This window comes from Stegodyphus dumicola, chromosome 8, assembly GCF_044657685.1.
Source record: "Stegodyphus dumicola isolate Sdum_Otavi_A_Nest chromosome 8, ASM4465768v1".
Lineage (NCBI taxonomy): Eukaryota > Metazoa > Arthropoda > Arachnida > Araneae > Eresidae > Stegodyphus > Stegodyphus dumicola.
Genome location: NC_140775.1, coordinates 132,042,404 through 132,061,321, shown reverse-complemented (window position 1 = coordinate 132,061,321; position 18,918 = coordinate 132,042,404). Strand labels below are relative to the sequence as shown.

At 32.4% G+C, this 18,918-nt stretch overlaps 1 protein-coding gene across 2 annotated transcripts in view; it reads right to left on the bottom strand.

Moving 5' to 3' along the window:
- LOC118202926 (uncharacterized) overlaps nt 1-18,918 on the bottom strand; it is a 169,766-nt gene that overhangs the window by 540 nt on the left and 150,308 nt on the right. For both annotated transcript variants that reach the window (XM_085823060.1, XM_085823059.1), the window contains exons 3-4: nt 18,062-18,121; nt 13,469-13,556 (exon numbers count right to left, since the gene is read on the bottom strand). In XM_085823060.1, coding sequence (XP_085679186.1) covers nt 13,469-13,556; nt 18,062-18,121 — 148 coding nt within the window. The remainder of the gene's footprint in view (nt 1-13,468; nt 13,557-18,061; nt 18,122-18,918) is intronic.

Here is an 18,918-nt window from a genome sequence, read left to right as displayed (position 1 = left end):
TCGAACCATGGACCTCTCGAATACGCGTCGAACGTGCTGACCATTACACCACAAGGGCATGCTAAGAAACCAGGAGAAATACCTTATATACTCCCCCTTTTAAAGGGCGACTGGGGATCGGGGGGGGGCAATCGCCAAATTCTGGTGGTAGAGAATAATCATCTACAACCCTTTTAGTTCGGGCGCCACTGTAGAGTCATTAGGTTATTTTGAAGTAGGAGTCATGAAAAATGTGTAGTGCCCTCCCCGGGACTCTAACCACGGACCTCTCGAATACGCGTCGAGCGTACTGACCAGTACACCACGAAGGCATGCTAAGAAGGTGGGAGAAATACCTTATAAAACATAATAACAAAAATAAATTTAAAGCAACTTTTCCTGAGAAATATTTTTATTGTTACAAATTTTTGTATATATGCAGATAATTTTAGAGAAATTATATGTGAAATTGCAGTATCTTTTGTATAAAGTAACATGAAAAGTCCGAAGAAAGCAAAGCTCTGCTGAAAAATAAGATTACAGGGAAAGTTTATTTAACATTAAGGTACTAAATGACTATTTCGCTAAACTGGCGACGTTTTCGGTGACTAAGTTTTGTCACAAAATTTGGCAAGAAATCTCCAACATTTGCCAAACTTGGGGACCTTTTGTTCCGGTCCTTGTATATAACTGCAATTTGTACTGTAATTGAATAATTATAATTGATCTCTTTATGTAACTGTAACCGCATCCGGTCTACTTATTGTACTCTGTGATATGAGAACAGCTGTAATTTTTTTTTTTTTTTTTTTTTTTTTTGTGGAAAGTTTTAGAACTGTAAAATGTTTCTTTTGTGAAAATAAATTTTATCAAGCTATCACCGGTTCTGGGTGTATTCATACCATTACGAATCCGTACGCACGCAACGATATTATACGAAAACATAGATTATGTTATAGTAATATTTATGAGTCTAATTTATTTAACAATTTAATCTACACTACGAATTTTCACTCCGGGGGGGATTTCATAGTTTCAGTGAGGGAATGCTGTTAGCCTTTTATTTACATGCTAAGTATTCACTCTCGAAATTCAAAATTCGGGCTTCCAAGTGACTCAAGTTCGGTTGGAGAACGACGTGTATGAAAAATTTAGTGGCTTGTTGGTGCCATCGTTTTCCAGCAATGCGCGGGAAACATACATACAGAATTTTTATTATTTAATTTCATGAAAAATAATACATGGCGATATCATTCGGTGGTAAAAATTTGAAAATTGGTTCAGTCAAATAATTTGTTTACAGACTAATAGCATCTCTGGTGCTAAAAGAAGAACTATCTCCATTTCGAACATTTTAGATTTTGACTCTTTTTCTCCTAAAGTACAGGAACATACGATGAATTATCGTACATACATATTACATCCTTTATCAGGGTCCTCAAACAACCAAGCCAATGAGACTGCTAATATAGGTAGTTTGCGGGTCCTGGACACTGATCTGGTTGCATGCGCATTAGTAGTTTTTCAGCCGCGTAACATGAATATGAGTAAATTTTTCTAAATCAGTCCTCCACAAAAGCATGCTTTCCTGTAGGCAGGTATTCTTAAAAGTGCTTTGTCATGACTAAATAAACAAAATCAAAAATTATAAAGGCGGAAGTGCTTCATGTTTTGTATTTTGTCTTGTGTTCTTATTTCAAAAGTAAAACGCAACAAGAGTTTTTCTTAATGTTACGATATAGTTTTCGTGCTTTCATGAGGGGTAGAAAATCCTCTCGTCCGTTCCACGGAGTGTTCTCCATCAAATTTCGGACACCACGTCCCTCTTCACATACGTGTAAAATCAGTCGTCCCCTATGGTGCAGCCTGGGCAACGTTCTTAGAGAAGAAGACAGCTAAATGGTTCGTAAGTTCGGCATTTACTAACGAATGCTTAACTAGCCAAGTATCAGGCTGCTGAAAGACAAAAAAAATATGAGTTTTGACGAGTTACTAAACCGAAGATTGAGACATGACTGTTCTTTGGATTAAAATTCCCGTTAACATTATATTAGGCATTATTAGTGTCTCGATTCAAATAATATTTCAATAATTATTAAGTGTTCATGTATTAATATTAAATTGATTTATAAATTTCCGACATAGTAATTACTCCAGTAAAGAATTAAAAAGTGGAAATTGAATTTATTTATTTTGTCTATGCACTTTAAAAATTTTCTTTTCTGCTTGTACAAGAACTTCGAATTCTTGCTGGTTCTTTTTACTGCATCAATAACAATATACCATCTACTGGAAAAAAAGCATTATTTCAATTTTATCTTCGTATATGATAGTATTATACATTTCATTTTATATTTCCTAATGTTATTTTCTCGGAAACAGACATTTGATGTCAAATGATCTTTACGAAAGTCTCTACAATTGAATAAAGTATACAAATACAATATATGACATCTTTTGTCATTTTGTCAAAGCCCTTTGTTACAAAATCCATCTATTTCATAACGCAGTTTCAAAATATTTGTATGATACTCCATAGGGACATAGCTTTCGTTTCGAGATTTCATTCAACAAACTGTCACGTTTTTATGTATAATAAGTCCAAAACGGCATTTGAAATGTATGCTATAAATACAATCACTGAAACGCTTTTCATTTTTAAAGCAAATAATTTCTTTTTAAATGTTCGCTATAAATTTTGCAGGCTAATAAGCTTCTTTAGAAAACTTTTATTTAACGAAATCTATTTTTGATAACAGAATTTCTGTAAATAGCTGAATAATACTTATCATTCTAAAGCAATTACCTTTAACCAGTCATTTGACAAAGTAAAATTTATCACAGTCATAAAAAGATTTAAGTATAGAGTCAAAAGTGCAATAAAAACAATTTAAACAGTAATTAAGACTGAATATTTTATTTCAGAACACCTTAAATGAATTTCATTAACTTTAGCTATTTCGTTAGCTCAAAACTTTCAATAGCTTCTAGTTCTACATAAATTTATTTAACTTAGTTTCGTTTTGCACATACAGTACAATATTCACCCAAAATATTTTTTAAAATTTGGTATTGAATTTTTCTCATTTATCCTCGTTTAATGAGTAAATTACTTTTTGCAGCAGAATTTCGATTTTTAACCACAGGATAAATAAATAAATAAATAAAATTTACGAAGTTTTTCAGAATTTAAAAATTGTTTTTCAAGTTTTAATAGTTTTAGAAAAAAAACTGAATTTTAAATCAAAAGATTTAATCTATCATTCTTAATAATCCTACGATTTTAATCTAATATCAAATTTCTGACTAAATGAGAAATATAAATAAAAGGAATGCAACTTGCGCCATCGGAAAATGTTAAAAATTCCGAAAAAAAGATAACGTTGATCGTACTTCAATGTTGAGCTGAATAAAAAGAATGATTTTTCTGCTTTTAAGAGGCGGTGGTTTTATTCTTCATTATTTTTCTATATTAGATGTATGAAATAAATAATCAAAAAAGTATTTTTAAGTTGCATGGTTTTGGGTGGTCATGTTATTATGGAGGCACCTAATAGGTGGCCACCGTTACCTCCTATGAAAGGATAGACAATTTACATCCATGCCTTCTCCGGGGGGATTTGAGCCCGTGCCCTTCGGTACGGTAGTCAGAGTCACTAACCACTTTCCCGTCTGCCCAGTTAAATGTAGTGTAATATATATATATATATATATATAATTATTTAGCTAATGTTCTTGGTCATGTAGATTAAAAATAAAATCGTGCGGTGTCCGCACACGAGTTTTGTTAGAAAATTAACAACAGAAGAAACAAAATAGGAATGACTTATATCATGGTTACATTCAAATCAACTAAGTTTCTATTTGACATTACTAAAATCTGTGCGCGTCTGTCTGTTTATTTGTGGCATTACCTCCTTCGGAACGGTGGGGAGTAGAGTTTCGAGAGCGGGCATGTCCAGATTCCAAAAATTCGTGGGAAGGCATTTGGACCATTCTCATCTTCGTACAACTTTAATCAGACGCCAGTCGCGCACGCTGGAGATAAAAATCTGCTTTATTCGAAGTGTTGCCACTGATCGCTTTCAAGTCGTAGAATTCGATAATAAAAATTTGGTACTTTTCTGTTTGACCGGCGCAGATATCCATTCCGCCGGCGCAAGCGATAAAGTCGCCGAAAATAGTGCAACCGATGCCAAACCGAATATTCTCGCTGATAACCTTTCACGCCACATTTTCAAAACAAGTCGCTGCTATTTTTTTATCAGATTGATCGTTTCTTTCAATATTGGCATATAGTTACATAGAATTTTTTAAATTATAATATTGAAATAATTCTTGCATTAAAACTTTTATTCCATACTAAGATTTAACTTGAAATTAATGTTGATAATTACTGTGAGAATCAGATTTTTGTAGCGTAGTTTACGTGAGATGAGATCATTTGAGATCACGTGATATGAACAGGCGAATCAAGATGTTGTACCATGAAAGTATAGTAAATTCTTAAATTAACGTCTTTTTACAAATATGTCAAAAATGGATGAAAAACCAATGAAAATTTGAGATTTGCCCAGGACAGAGGAAGAATCTGTCAGATTCCTTCAAGCGAAAGGCGTTTTGCCTAACTTTGCTATTTGTGATAACAATCATGAAATGAAATTATATTTCGGAGACGAAATTCAATGGCGCTGCAACCTTTCAACTTGCCGCAGTAAAAGAAGTATACGGAAAGGCACATGGTTTGAGTCATTGAGACTGAGTTTCTTGAAGTGTGTAAAATTTATTTATGGATGGAGTAAAGAATTAACTTTCAGTCAAATGAAGTGAAAGCAGTTGGAAATCAGTCACGCTACAGTTGTGGATTGGAATAACTACATACGAGAGGTTTATATGGATTCTTTACTTAAACATCAACAACGCAAAATAGGAGGACCTGGTATGATTGTTGAAGTGGATGAAAGTATGTTCACGAAGCGAAAACACAACGCGAAACGGATTTTACCGCAAAAGTGGATCTTTGGTGGAGTTTGTCGTGAAACAAATGAATGTTTCCTTGTGAAGGCGCCAAACCGATAAATGACTAATATATTAGAGGCAATAAAATAAAATATGGAAAAAGGAACTACGAATATATTCCGATTCATAGAAATTATATTGCACTGAAAAACTAGAAGAGGAATGTTTCGAACATTTCAAAGTGAACCATAAATACAATTTTATAGATCCGGAAACTGGAACGCACACACAAAAAATAGGAAGACTATGGAGTAGCGCCAAATGGCGGAATAAGAAACTCAGAGGAACAGGACGTCATCATCTGGAAAGTTACCTCGATGAATTTATGGGGCGAAATGACACAAAAGACCCATTTGAAAAAATTTTAAACGTTATTAAAATATTTATGCCTCCAAAATAAAAAGATTCTTAGAACTAACATTTGTTAACATTTTTTATGTGTATACTGTGTGTTGTCGCCAATATAGTCTGCTTGGCGAAACGGAAATGGCGAGGTTTGCGCCGGCGAAATGGAAAAGTACCAAAAATTTTTTATGTTTTACAAAATAATGAAATAAAAAATACAAGAATAAAAACATCTGAAAGGTTTCAGATTTTTAAATTACGTCCAAAGGGGTGTGTTTTTTAATTGTTTGTGTGTTACCTTTATTTATTAAACATAATGTTCTTCGCACTTAAACCATAAAATTCAGTTCAACAGCAATATCGTAAAATAATTTTAAAATGAGCATATCATTAGAATTTCTGATACAGAGTCTCGCGTGCTGGAGATAAAAATGTTTTTTTTTTTTTTCGTACATTGCTCGCTTTGAAATCGTCGAGTTTGTTAATTAAAAATTAGTTGAAGTGTTGCAAAATAAGAAATCGCTAATAAAACAAATTTTAAATTCAAATTAATGCTTCCACATGCCCATATTCTATGGAAGATTACGTTATTCAAATTTTGATGGCTCTAGGTACCGTTGTTTTATCACAATGCGAGAAACATAGATACAATCATGCAGATTCTTCATTTGCACAGAAAATCTATAAATGAAGCTAATCAATTTGCACTATGCATAGATCTTATTCAAAGATTTGAAGATGCAAATTTGAGTAACCTTTTATTATACTTGTCAAAAGATAAATACCCTCAGTTATGAATATTTGCACTAAGAATAATTGTCTTGATCAGGAATATATTTATATGTGAACAGTTTTTTTTCTGCAGTTGAAAATTAATAATAGTCTAAAGAAAAAGAACCAAGTTGATAGATGAGTATCAGTAATTCACGATAGTTTCTAGTAATTTTCCTCCAAGGTTACAAACTTTATCAAAATCAAAACTCCATGAGATGCTGCAGCTGATGCTGAAGTTAGAAAGAAGTCTATAATTACATAGATAATAATATATGTATTCTTTCTGTATGCATCAAAGAAAAATTTAATCTATAAAAGAAAGATTTCATTTGTCAATGGTGTCAATATTTATACTTTTGTCCCAATTGGAAAGTTTTCGTAATTAATTAGTTTTTAGTTTAAGTAAGTTATTTAGTAGCTAATTTAACACATTAGAATTATTTAAAATAAATATCAGTCTGAAAATTTAATATTTAGCAGTTTGTTTGAATAACAGAGTGAAACCAATATATATTTTTGCAGATTCCAATCTTCAGATTTCACACAAAAAATAAATACATAATAGACTCTGCCGGTAACATATATATCTTTTTGAACACAGGGCTAAACTTTCGCAGGTATTTAATGTATTTTAGTTGAATTATTATTTTAGTACAGTGATTTTGGTTTTTAAATTTATTAAAATGCCAAAACGCGAAAGATCCGTTACAGGAGATGCATTAAGAAGAGAAAGAGCTGAAGCACAAAGGTTACGGCCAGCTACAGAAAATGAAGAATAAACCATTAGGAGACTAAGTAGGCAAGCACAACAACAAGAAAATTTCCGTGTTCAGGAAACTGAAGTAGAAACGACTAGGAGACTCACCAGGCAAACACAAACACAAATTCAAGAAACGTTTCGTGCTAAAGAAGCTGAAGCAGAAACGAGCAGGAGGCCCAATTGACAAGCAGAAAACCAAGAAAGTTTGCGTTTCGTTAATTTTGCATCCTTGGGTGCCAACACAGAAATACCTACAGGGTCAGGTCCCTATTAATTTAGAATTCGTGGTGCCATATATCAGGGGTGACCAACAAGTCGATCGTGATCGACCGGTCGATCGCGATGCTAAGTTTGGTCGATCGTCGATAGTTCGCAATGACTGGAGTGGAATTCCGTGTATTTTGAAGCGATTGTAGAAGACAAAACCTTTTAGCAATAGTATAATGCATTCTGGGAATTTTCCGAGGTCATAAATTCCTAGAATTCTGACAACCTGATACTGTGATCTCCGCCCATCCAGTACAATACATTTTGACTTATATTTTACACTTGTCACCGGACGCAAAGCCTGAACGCAACTGTTAGGGCTCGACTCATCCAAGAACACAGTCAGCTAGCTTGAATATTTGGTAGTGTCCATACGGTAGCTTCTTTTCTTTTGCATTAACAGTATTATTATTAATCAATATTATTTACCCTCAGTGACCACTTTGGGTTGCAGTCTTTCTTCTGTTTCAAATGTAAGTACATTTTCTTTGTTTTAAATCAAATTACTTTTCTTTCATATCTATTTACTTGATAAGTGAGCATTCTCGGCAACAGATCTCTGAACTGCGTTTATGGCACTGAGAAAAAAATAAGGGACAGTATTACAGATATATTAGGAATAACAATAATTCTATTTAAATTAAGATTTTGGTATTTAAACTGCAATAAATATATTGTAGCTTTAACATACTTCTTGTAAAATTTGAATATATCTTTATTAGATTTTGATACACTTGTGTTACCGTGTTCGATCGTAGTATGTAGTATTATTATCATTTCTCTCAATATAACGGAGATAATAGCCGCATTTTATGAGTTTTTAATTTTCTAGAAAAATATTTAATTCGATATTTATTCTTTAAATTGTCATATTTCTTTGTATTCTAGTATATCCATGATGAACATGAGTAGTAAGCCGAAGACATCGAAAACTTATCACTTCAATGAAGAATGGGAACACGATTACTTTTTTACAATGTTGAATGATAAATGCTGTTGTTTAATATTGCTTTGCCTCAGTAGCCATTGCTGAAAAGGGTAATCTGGAGAGACATTGTTTAGCTTTGCATGACAAATATCAAACAGATTATCCACCAAATTCTGAGCTTAGAAAACATAAAGTTTCGAATCTCGAATCTTAAAACTCATTTAACAAATCAACAAAGCGTCTTTAAAAAGCCAAGGTTGAAGTCACACGCAGTAACTACTGCATCATTCAAAATAAGCTATATCTTTGCAAAAAAATGTAAGCCGTTTTTCGACAGTGAATTTGTAAAGGAAATATTTTTAGAACAGATTCACTTTTTAATGATTTTAAGAACAAGAGTGAACTTGTTGCTGCAATTCAAGATCTACAAGTGTCTCGAAATACAGTGATGCGACGAATTGAAAGGATAAGTGGGAATGTGAAAGAGCAGTTATATAATGATATTAATAGATGATTTTGTTTTTTCCTTCAGTGGGATGTAGCGACAGATATAAGTGATACAGCACAATTACTTGTTTTCTTTCGTATGATTTTTAAGGATTTTACAGGTAAAGAAGAATTGTTGGGTATGATTTCTTTGAAGGAAAGGACTAGAAGTGTAGCCTTTAAAAACGTGCTCAATGCTTTGAATGTATCCCTTTTTAAATTAGTATCAATAACAACGTATGACGCAGCTGCAATGATAGTTAACATTAATGGATTTATAGCCCTATGTCAAAAGGAAAATGAATTCCCTGCCTTTTTAAGCTATCACTGTATAATTCACCAGCAAGTGTTAGCTAACAAGAGACTAAACACAAAAGCGGTAATGGACATAGCATTTAAATTATTAATTCATTTCGAGGAAGTTACCTTAAACGGCGTCTCTTCCAATTTCAACTCGATGAAGGCCAACCTGAATTATTATAACATACTGATGTCAGATGGCTAAGCAGAGGTAAAATTTTACAGCGATTTCGTAATTTATTGCCTGAAATTATAGATTTTCTTCACGAACAAGATGGAAACGTGAAAATGTAAATGATGAAACTTAACTTAGTGACTTAGCATTTCTTACTGATTTTACTTCAATATTAAGTCATTTACATTTAGAATTACAAGGTAAAAATAAAACAGTAATTGATATGATCAGCTGCATAGACGTATATAAAACAAAATTAATTTTTCTAATAGAAGACCTGCAACAAAATAATCTGAATCATTTTCCAAATATGGCGGATAACCTACAAAAACATAAAAATATTAATTATAAGATCGACAAATATGTCGCGGAAATCCAGAAAGTAATTGAAGACTTTAAGATAAAAATTCCAGGATTTTGAAAAAAATTAAAGAAATTGTGGAATTTATATCTTTTCTTTTTAAAAAAGATTTAAGTGCGAAACGCATTAGCCAAAAAATTTCAGACATATTTCATATGGATCAAAAGACATTAGAAAATGAAATTATAATTTTGCAAACTTACTAATTGAATCTTACAAACCCGAAAATTTGAAGATTTTTGGAAATATGTTAACCAAGAAAAATATCCCAGTATCACCAAATGTAGCGAATATATCTATTCTTGTTTCGGATCTACATTCCTATGCGAATCGGCATTTTCATACTTGAAATTAACGAAGACTAAACAACGTTCTGTCCTGACTGATTCCCATACTAAAATCTCATTATTATTATCTTTGTCAGGATATACACTTAATTAAGATTCCTTCGTTAGGGACATGCAAACTCAGTCTTCCCATTGATGTTAAGGCAACAAAGTAAATTCTAAATCTGTCTTTATCTGTAGCTACTTTGAATTAATAAATATTGTTAATAATTATCTATGTTCTTTTTATTCCTTCGGCATGAGCTTTTGGGATCTTTAAATAGTTATTGTTGCTGTTTTCTACATAGGTAGGTAAACCTTATATTTCAGTATGTCATATCTGTATTTAAGTACGAGGTATGTTCAGCGAGCTATTGATAGATTAGCAAAGAGTAAGCCGTGTTATTCTTTCGTGATAAATTCTTCTAGACAAAAAAAAAAAAAAAAAAAAAAAAAATTGCGAAAGTGAGGCATTAAAGTCAAATTATCAGCCTTTATAACAACTTTTCCATATTAAGGAACAAATAGTACAACAACTTATACATGGCATTAGATGAAAAAAATCAAATTGCATTTTTTGTTAGTAAAAACTCATGAACAAGTGTAGAAAAATCGAATTTTTTAGGCACCGCATGTACGGAATGGTGCTATTAAAAATTGGATCTGGAAATTTATTTTCTTCATGAGACTATATCTCGAAAACTTAATAAGTGATTTAAAAAGTAAAAAATAGCTTTGAACATATATTTTGCTTATCTACCCATACCTCGCTGGCATGAACCTTATACAGAAACACAGTGTATAAACTTTGTATGTATTTTACACCCTTTTCCCCCTTAGACTATACCTATGACAAGAAGTCGATAGCGACACACTTTTAAGATAAAAAGTAGATTTTATATACAAAAAAGTTGGCCACCCCTGCCATATATCATCGAGCAGTCTACCTCCATCCACCTCCTCCTGATCAAGAACAGTGTGCAGAGCTGTACATTTTAGATTAGGATCAAGAGCTCAGGCAGAGAATGAATATACTTGGAAATGTTGCTCTGAATGCTGAACTGCTGACACAACTGAATGTAGTTTTAAGGAATGTGAATCCATATGCAGAAGCTTAACAAATTTGAAGAATGAACTACCAGAGCAAGGTGCTGAAACTGCTGCTTCTATCCACATGGTACATCAAGGGCGAAAGTGTTGTTACAGGTGAGCACAGAAGACGTTATAACGCTTCAAAAGAAAATGAAGTGACATTTGTTTTCAAGAGTGCAGAGGGTGTTCTTCCATTAAACAGAGATATTGTACTCATGCAAGAGGTGATGGTCTTATTGGTTAATCTTTCATAACCAGAGTGAACGCGAAACATGGCGAGAATTTTTAATTTGGCTCGATTTTAATTCGGTTGTGGTTTCCGGCTGTATGTTTTCCTGTGGAAAACCTAGAGCTTTATTTAGGTGATTGCTGAGTACCAATTTAATGTAGCCAGATAATATATTTAATATATTTTTTTTTAAATTTAATTTTGAAATACTGTGTTTGTTTTTAAAGGTTTTACTGCTTAATATTTGCAGGAAGTTAAGCTGTTGTTGGGGGGAGAATGTTGGGTTTAAGATGACGTGAAGTTTATAATTTATTAATGTTTTTATTTAATTTTATTAAGTTAACGTTTTCCGGGTCAGTTAATTATTATTTTTTTAGCTTTGTTTCTTGTATGTGGCAATCGAAAGATGTGGAATGTTTAAAGTTTTGAATGAAAGCTTTTTAGTGTGTTGAATTCCACGACGATAATAACTGGTACATTTTTACTGGGTTTATGATGCATTCGTTGTTAGTGAATTTGAATATATTTACTTGGACGATTTTGGAGTCCAAAGAAATTGTTATACAATTTATTATTTTATTATTCATTATACTATTTTATCATGATTTACATGAATAAGACTATATTTACTATAGTATTTTATCAACTCATTTTACTATTTTGTTTGCATGAAACATCGGCATTACTACTGCAAAACTTAAAAGTTACTATTCTGTTTACGTTTAAAAATAACATCTTAGTGTTCTTATTACCGCCAAAAAAAATTTCCAAATATTGAAGGCCAAAATAGTTTGACGCCAACTTACCCCGCTTATGGAAGATTAGCCGTCTTATTAATATCAGTACTTTAAATCCTAACTTGGAACCGATCACGTATGTAATTTTCTTTCCTAATGATGATCAAGGATTAAGAGTTAAACAGCAGTACACACAGTATAGCAGTTTTATAGTCACAGAGTGTCTGTACGACAACATTGGTACAACACTATTTTGTATGGCCAAATATTGTTAATCAAGCCAGAATAAAGCTAGAACTTTTTATCTGAAACGTTTTTATTCATTTTCTTTTCAGATGTACATAGAAACTATAAATCTTGCTTTGGCCGCAGATCGCTCATCTGATGGGCTTGCCCATTAGTATGGATTTTAAATCTTACACTGTTAACAATGTCACGATTTTTTTAGTCTCATACGAACAAAAATATTAAAAAAGCTAAAACGTTTCTTCTTTTCCATTTAGTATATTTAACTAAGATCATAAAACTTTTTTTTTAAATACATACTATTACTTTTGATAAAGATGAAAAAAAATTAAAATTTAATACTTGGACAATTAGATTGCATTTCCCTGTGAAAATAAATAAATTATATATAAATACATTTCTTTAAGAAATAAATCATTTATATTTTTCAATAAAATTTTAGGTAACAAATAAACTGAAGTTGCTTTCAAACACTGATAATCGTCCTTGAAGTAATAAATCTTAGAATAAGAATTGTTTTTAAATATACCTCCATATGGTTACCATTTGAATTCTTTACTTTTATATATATATATATACTATTTAACATTGGTAAGATCAACACATTTAGATTCGGCTACTTTTCTGGATGAGTTTATAAAAAATTTAAAAGTAGGGATAGCTATTCCTTGCCATTTAATCGAGGAGTATATTAATGAAACAACTAAAATGAAATAATTAAATAATTAAAAGTAATTTGAAAGGTTTCAGATTTAAATGGTCGCCCAAAAGAGTTTGTTAAGGCTTTTACGCTCTCGCTGAGCTCTCAGTGAAGCAGTTTGCTTTTTCACTCATTCCTACTGACCTCTTTTTTTGTTTGCCTTTTTAACTTTATTACTATGCATCTTTTTTTTTTTTTTTTTTTTTTTTTTTTTTTCGCAGAGTACATTTTACATGTAAATTCTTCATTACTTAATATCTTCAAAAATAATGCAGGACGATAATATTAGTTAGTAACAATTTGAAAAGTTATACACTGTTTATAAAGAACCAATGTAAAATTTCACTTCGAGACTTGTAGAGACATTAGGTTATTTCGAAGCAGGAGAGATGAAAAATGAGCAATGGCCTCGCCGGGACTCGAACCACGGACCTCTGGAATACTCACCGAGCATGCAGACTACTACACTGTGAAGGCGGGAGAAATACTTTACAGCCTTTACAGTTCACTATACCTTATAGACTAATAACGTCTTTTGGTTTGAAAAGGAAATAAAAATCGTAGTGCATTTTTTGGACATAATTAAAAATAATTATAAATAATAAATAAAGCAATAATAATAAATTATATTTTTAGCATCTTAAGAAAACAGGAATTTGAGTTCTTAATTCAATCCTTTCCGTTTCCTGCGATTTCCATTGTGTAAAACAATGTGGATAAATAATGATGCGAATGATAACTTACCATCAAGTCACTATCAATATCTTTCTTCCAGCTGGAGCTTTCGATACTGTCGTCTGAACTGTATGGCATATCTGCTTCATCCATAAGTCTTTAAAACAAACAAAACAAAAGTTAGTGTCGAAATTGCATTTGGATATTATATTTAAACATGAATTAAATTACACTACTCTTTTATATAGAGCAAGGAATTCCTGAGTTATCTTTACCTTATTGGTTTTTCGTGCAATTTTTGACAGATACCATATCAAGAGATGAAAACTGAAGGTATTCTCTAACCATGATTTCTATATAGATAGTTTATAAAAATTCCCTTTCTGCAAAGATATTATAGTCAGAATAGTCCACGCGTTGCATCGAATTTGAACTCGAACTCAGCAGCGTGTACATCAAGATGCACTAGATGTCATACTATTAGGGTGGCCAGAAACAGAAATAAAGGATAAACTTTAGAGTTTAAAACTTAAAATTAGACAAAAATTACACCTATATTTACACTGACTCATGCTCACTTGTCTGACCTATAGTCAGCCCAATCGTGGCAAGGAGCGCGGGATTACGGCTGTCGTTGGCAATTGCCTTGAGCACCATACAGGTGATAGTGCGATTTTCCTCAGTTCCTCTCCCAATTTTGATGGAGAGCACACCGGGGGGACGGATCCGTGGGTCTCCCTCTCCTCTTCCCTTACCACCAATCTCTGGAGAGGACTTTCGGCTAGCCGTACATTTAGCGTCCTTCCATGCCGTTTCGGACACTATTCATTTACAAACATCCATGCCTTCTCCAGGATTCGAATACGGGCTGGCCCTTCGGTCTCTTTTCTTCAAGAGATTAAAATATTGTGAGCCATTTTTCAGAAATACATCATGCATAGAAATTTCCTTTGCACCGAAAAAAAATAATATTGAAGAAAGCAGGAATTCTAGCTCCATCTGACAATAAAAATAATATAATTAAAAAGTTCTGCAATAGATTCAGACACTTTAGGGGGAAATTGCAACTAAACAAAATCATTACATATAGCTGAAAATCATGGGGAAGGATTTAAAAAAATCTAATTCGCCAAACACAGAATTTTCCAGTTTTTTTTTTGTAGATTTAAAGTTGAATGAAAATGCAAGGGCCAACAATGATCATCTCTGGAAGACATATATTTTTCGTTTCTGACATTAAATTAAAGAATGTCTTCAATACAAATTTTTAATGCTATCTTAATTTATCTGATGTATGTTAAAGCATACTGATAAGTTAAATTTTCAAGAATCAAAATTTTCAAGAACGCGAAATTTCATAAGTTTTGTTCCTTTAATAGCATATATGCAAATAATCGCAAAGTATTATAAGATCAGCAGTGTTAAAGGAATGAAAATAGACAATTATATTAATATTAACATTATTAAGAATTTGTAGTGAACATATATTTATATTTTACTTTGTATTATCATAGATCAGTGTATGCTTGATTTTTGGTTCCATTTTTTTATAGTTGTATGTGCTTCTAAATGAGTATACTGTTGCACTTTCATTTTTCAGAATTTTCTATATTTTATTTATTCTTTTTTTTTTTTTTTTTTTGTGTGTGTGTGTGTGTGTGTGTACAGTTGTTTTCTCGCGTTTCAAGTTTTTATGTGGCCTTTATTTTCGAATCCGTTGGTTGTTACCTTGTATTTTCACTTTCAAAATGTCTCAAATACGAAACATATTCATTTTACGGCATTTTTAAATTTGAAAAGTCAATTTTGTAAAAACTATAAAATCTAATATTGTACAGGAGACCCTTGTCCCTACAACTACATTCAGTAAACGTTTATGTTAATTATAGTTTAGTAAACTGGTTAGTTTAAGTTTATGATTCTGGGAAGTTAAATACAAAGAATTTGACTCCTGTATTACCCCGGTCCCCCCCCCCAAAAAAAAAAATTGACCGCAGTATTTAATCTTAAAATTTGAGGTTATGTTCAGATATTGTACACAAACTGAAGAAAGATTATTTGCAATTGTACGTAACAAGCAATGAAATATACCAGTACTGGTTCACAGCCAACTTGTAACATTATTTGCATAAATTAAAAATAAAAAAAATCTGAAAGTTTTCAGATTTTATATTACACGCAAAGAGGCGGTTTTTTTTTAACGTTTTGTGTGTTACCTTTATTTATAAAATATCTTGTTCTCACTTAAACCATTTAATTCAATTCAACAGCAATATCACAAAATATTCAAAAGAGCATATATTTAAAATTTCCGATACACAGTCTCGCGCACTGGAGATAAAAATGTTTTTTTCCCATTGTTGTTGGAATTGTTTTTTTTTCCATTATTGTTGGAGCAGTGTTGCCATTGCTCGCTTTGAAATCCTTGAGTTTGTTGGTCAAAAATTCGTTAAAGTTTTACAAACTATGAAATAGATAATAAAACAGATTCCCAAATTTGAGCTTCCAAATGCTCACATTAGAAAGGAGGTCTACATTATTCAAAATTTTATGTCTCTAGGTACCGTTTTTTTTTTCACAGTGCGAGAAACATACATACATTTATGCAGATTCTTCCTTATTTAATTTCTTTAAAATATAATGCAGGGCTCTCATATTTGGTAGCAACAATTTGAAAAGTGAAACGCCGTTTATAGTGAACCAACGAAAAATGGCAAAAGGAAATTAATAACCCTTCTGGGCAAATTGTCCCTGTGGGATGAAAATATTTACAGTTTCTAAATTTTTTGGTATTACAGAGTTCTCATTCTCTTAGGAAACACAAACTAACGAGCTCTAAAATGTGTGTATGAGAATTATCCTGAGGTCTTAAAGCAACAAAAAAGTCAGAAAAAGGGTGTAAAAGATCCTTTATTGAATCGCATATAATTGGGCAGGTGGCCCCACTTCTTACTTAAAGCCAACACTTCTGGTTTAACTCAAACAGGTAATGCTGAACATAAAGTAAAATGTAATTATTCTAGCTTAACGGCTTTCAGGATAATTTAACGCGCAAGAAGATTCTGACTCGTGAAAGGCGACGGAACAAACCTAAGGGCTAGAAGCATTCAACACCACAGAATCAAATCGCTAACAACGTGACCTTCAACCAGGCATAACATGCTCTAAAATCACCTTCCAAAACCTTTGTTCTAGCATTTCTTTCTCACTGAATCTGAATACACGCACGTTACTTCATTAGCATTCTGGCAGTAAAGCGTGGGTAAAAACGAGACTGAAAGGAAAGATGCATTAATTAAAAATGAACTGTTAGTCAAACGAAATAAATCTCCACTGTATAATTTCTAGATTATCCTTCCAGAGCAATAACGCTGGATGAAAATATTAATACTGCATGTTAGCGCTCGAAAACTTAAAAATTACTTATGTGAAAACTCTATCGGCATACCACATGTAACAAAATTATAACTTAAAGGATGCAACGCTTAACTAAATCACAAAAGATTACCACTAAATAGCGTTAAATGGTAAAACATTAACCTCAAATATTCTAATTTATTTTTGCACAGACCCCTCAAGCCAAGCAGAGAAAGAAAACTAAATTCTCAAATTTTAAAATTAAATACAATATACAAATACTCAATAATATCAATTAAATACAATATAAAATGTCAATTTTTATACGGAAGGTCAAATATTTAATGCTTTATTTTTTATGATGAGTAAAATTTTACTAAATACACTGATTGCTATTTTATTATTTAAAGTGTCGGGAAATCTTACAAAAATGAACACCTAGATTATAATAGATTATAAAAAATAGATTTTATAAATTTTATGTAATTTATTTTAACTGTGAGTAATAACCACGTAAATTTTCCGAAAGACATTTTGCAAAATTAGATGAATGCAGATCAGCATTAAGTTCTGCTGTAATTTGTTGTAATTTTACATTTTTTGGATGCAGGTCTTTTTGAAAATTTTAACATCTTTTCCAGATAGTTCTTCTAGACATTCGGTAATGCACCAGAGATGCTATGACTGTTTATCTTCTTCTGAACTCCAGTTTAACACTCATTCATGTCCTGTTAATCTTAATATGTAAATACCGTCCATCTAATATTCCTAAATTTAAACTTTACCTAGATAAAATGCGAAATTACATAGTATTGCCTATCGAAATAGCGTATGGTTGCGGGAGTTTCGGGCTGCTTTAGTTGATAATTTCTATAAATAATAAAAAAGAAACCAATGTTTTATAGAGACATCCGTTAAAGAACAGGTAAAAAAGAAACGGCTAAAAAACTTAAAAAAAAAAAAAAAAAAAAAAAAAAAAAAACAAAAAAAACAGGAGCTGCCAGATTTTAATGATTATATAGAGTTTAAAGAGATCTAGTTCAGTAGCTGAGTTTTTCTGATTACTTGAGCTGACATAAATTTAAAGGGATAGGTAATGAATTAACATCGATCATCAATGGTAAGCTTATTAATTTTTTATCTTCTAACGTCATATTATTACTCATTAATCAAAAATAGTCGAGGAAAGTAACAAAACATTTCTTGAAATTTCAAAAGATAGACAGGTAGTAATCTCATCACTGTTATTTATAAAATACGTTATTGATTATTATACTTTAAGAATATAACAACAATTTAACTTACGATAGCCTAGATGACCTCTTTGCACTTATTCCTCGGCACAGTGGGTGGAATACAAAAACCCTGAAAAGATACATAAAAAGAACAATTAATCAATAACATAGGTAACAGGTGAGAGCAGGATTCGGACACCCGGGCGGCTTATACAGACTATTCGGGTATTGTCCGAATCCCACAACTGACCAGAACAACGGCCTCCCGATGTCCCATGAGGACCACATCGAGAGTTTATTTCAAAACAGAAAGACACAGTACAATCAATAAACTAGACAAAGAACTCGAGACATGGATCCCCGTCCTGAATCTGTTAACAGTTACCTGTCGGGGTTGTGATATCTATAGTCCAGTGACCCTCGTCCAAGCGGGCGCAACCCCCGTAGTCCTCGCCCGGCTTTATACAAAGCATTGGGCAAAGATTATGAAAATACGAAGAAAATTTGATTACGCTACACTATCTTGATTCCGGGCACCACTACATTGGCAACATACGTCTTTAGGGTGATCTATCCACTCTGTCAGTCCCCGTCAGGAAAACTGAATGAAGTCAAACATCTGAGGACTTTGTCGATCTAGCTCCACAACAGACGAACGAACGGACACGACAGTACTGGTACGGTTTCTGCCAAGCCCGAACCAACCTCTGAATGAATGGGGGCTCTAGTCCTGGGTAGACTGGTTATATAGCTCCGTAGTTTGGACTGCCTACGTACAGATCCTAACCACTACTTTCCAGGACATCTCCTGAGCTAACCCCAGGGAAAGGGGGAATCAATAACACATTAGAAATTGCAGTCTGATCCTTCAAATTCAGTCTGATGCCTGAAAAATATCTCAATTAATTCAGGTGATGGTGATTTTTT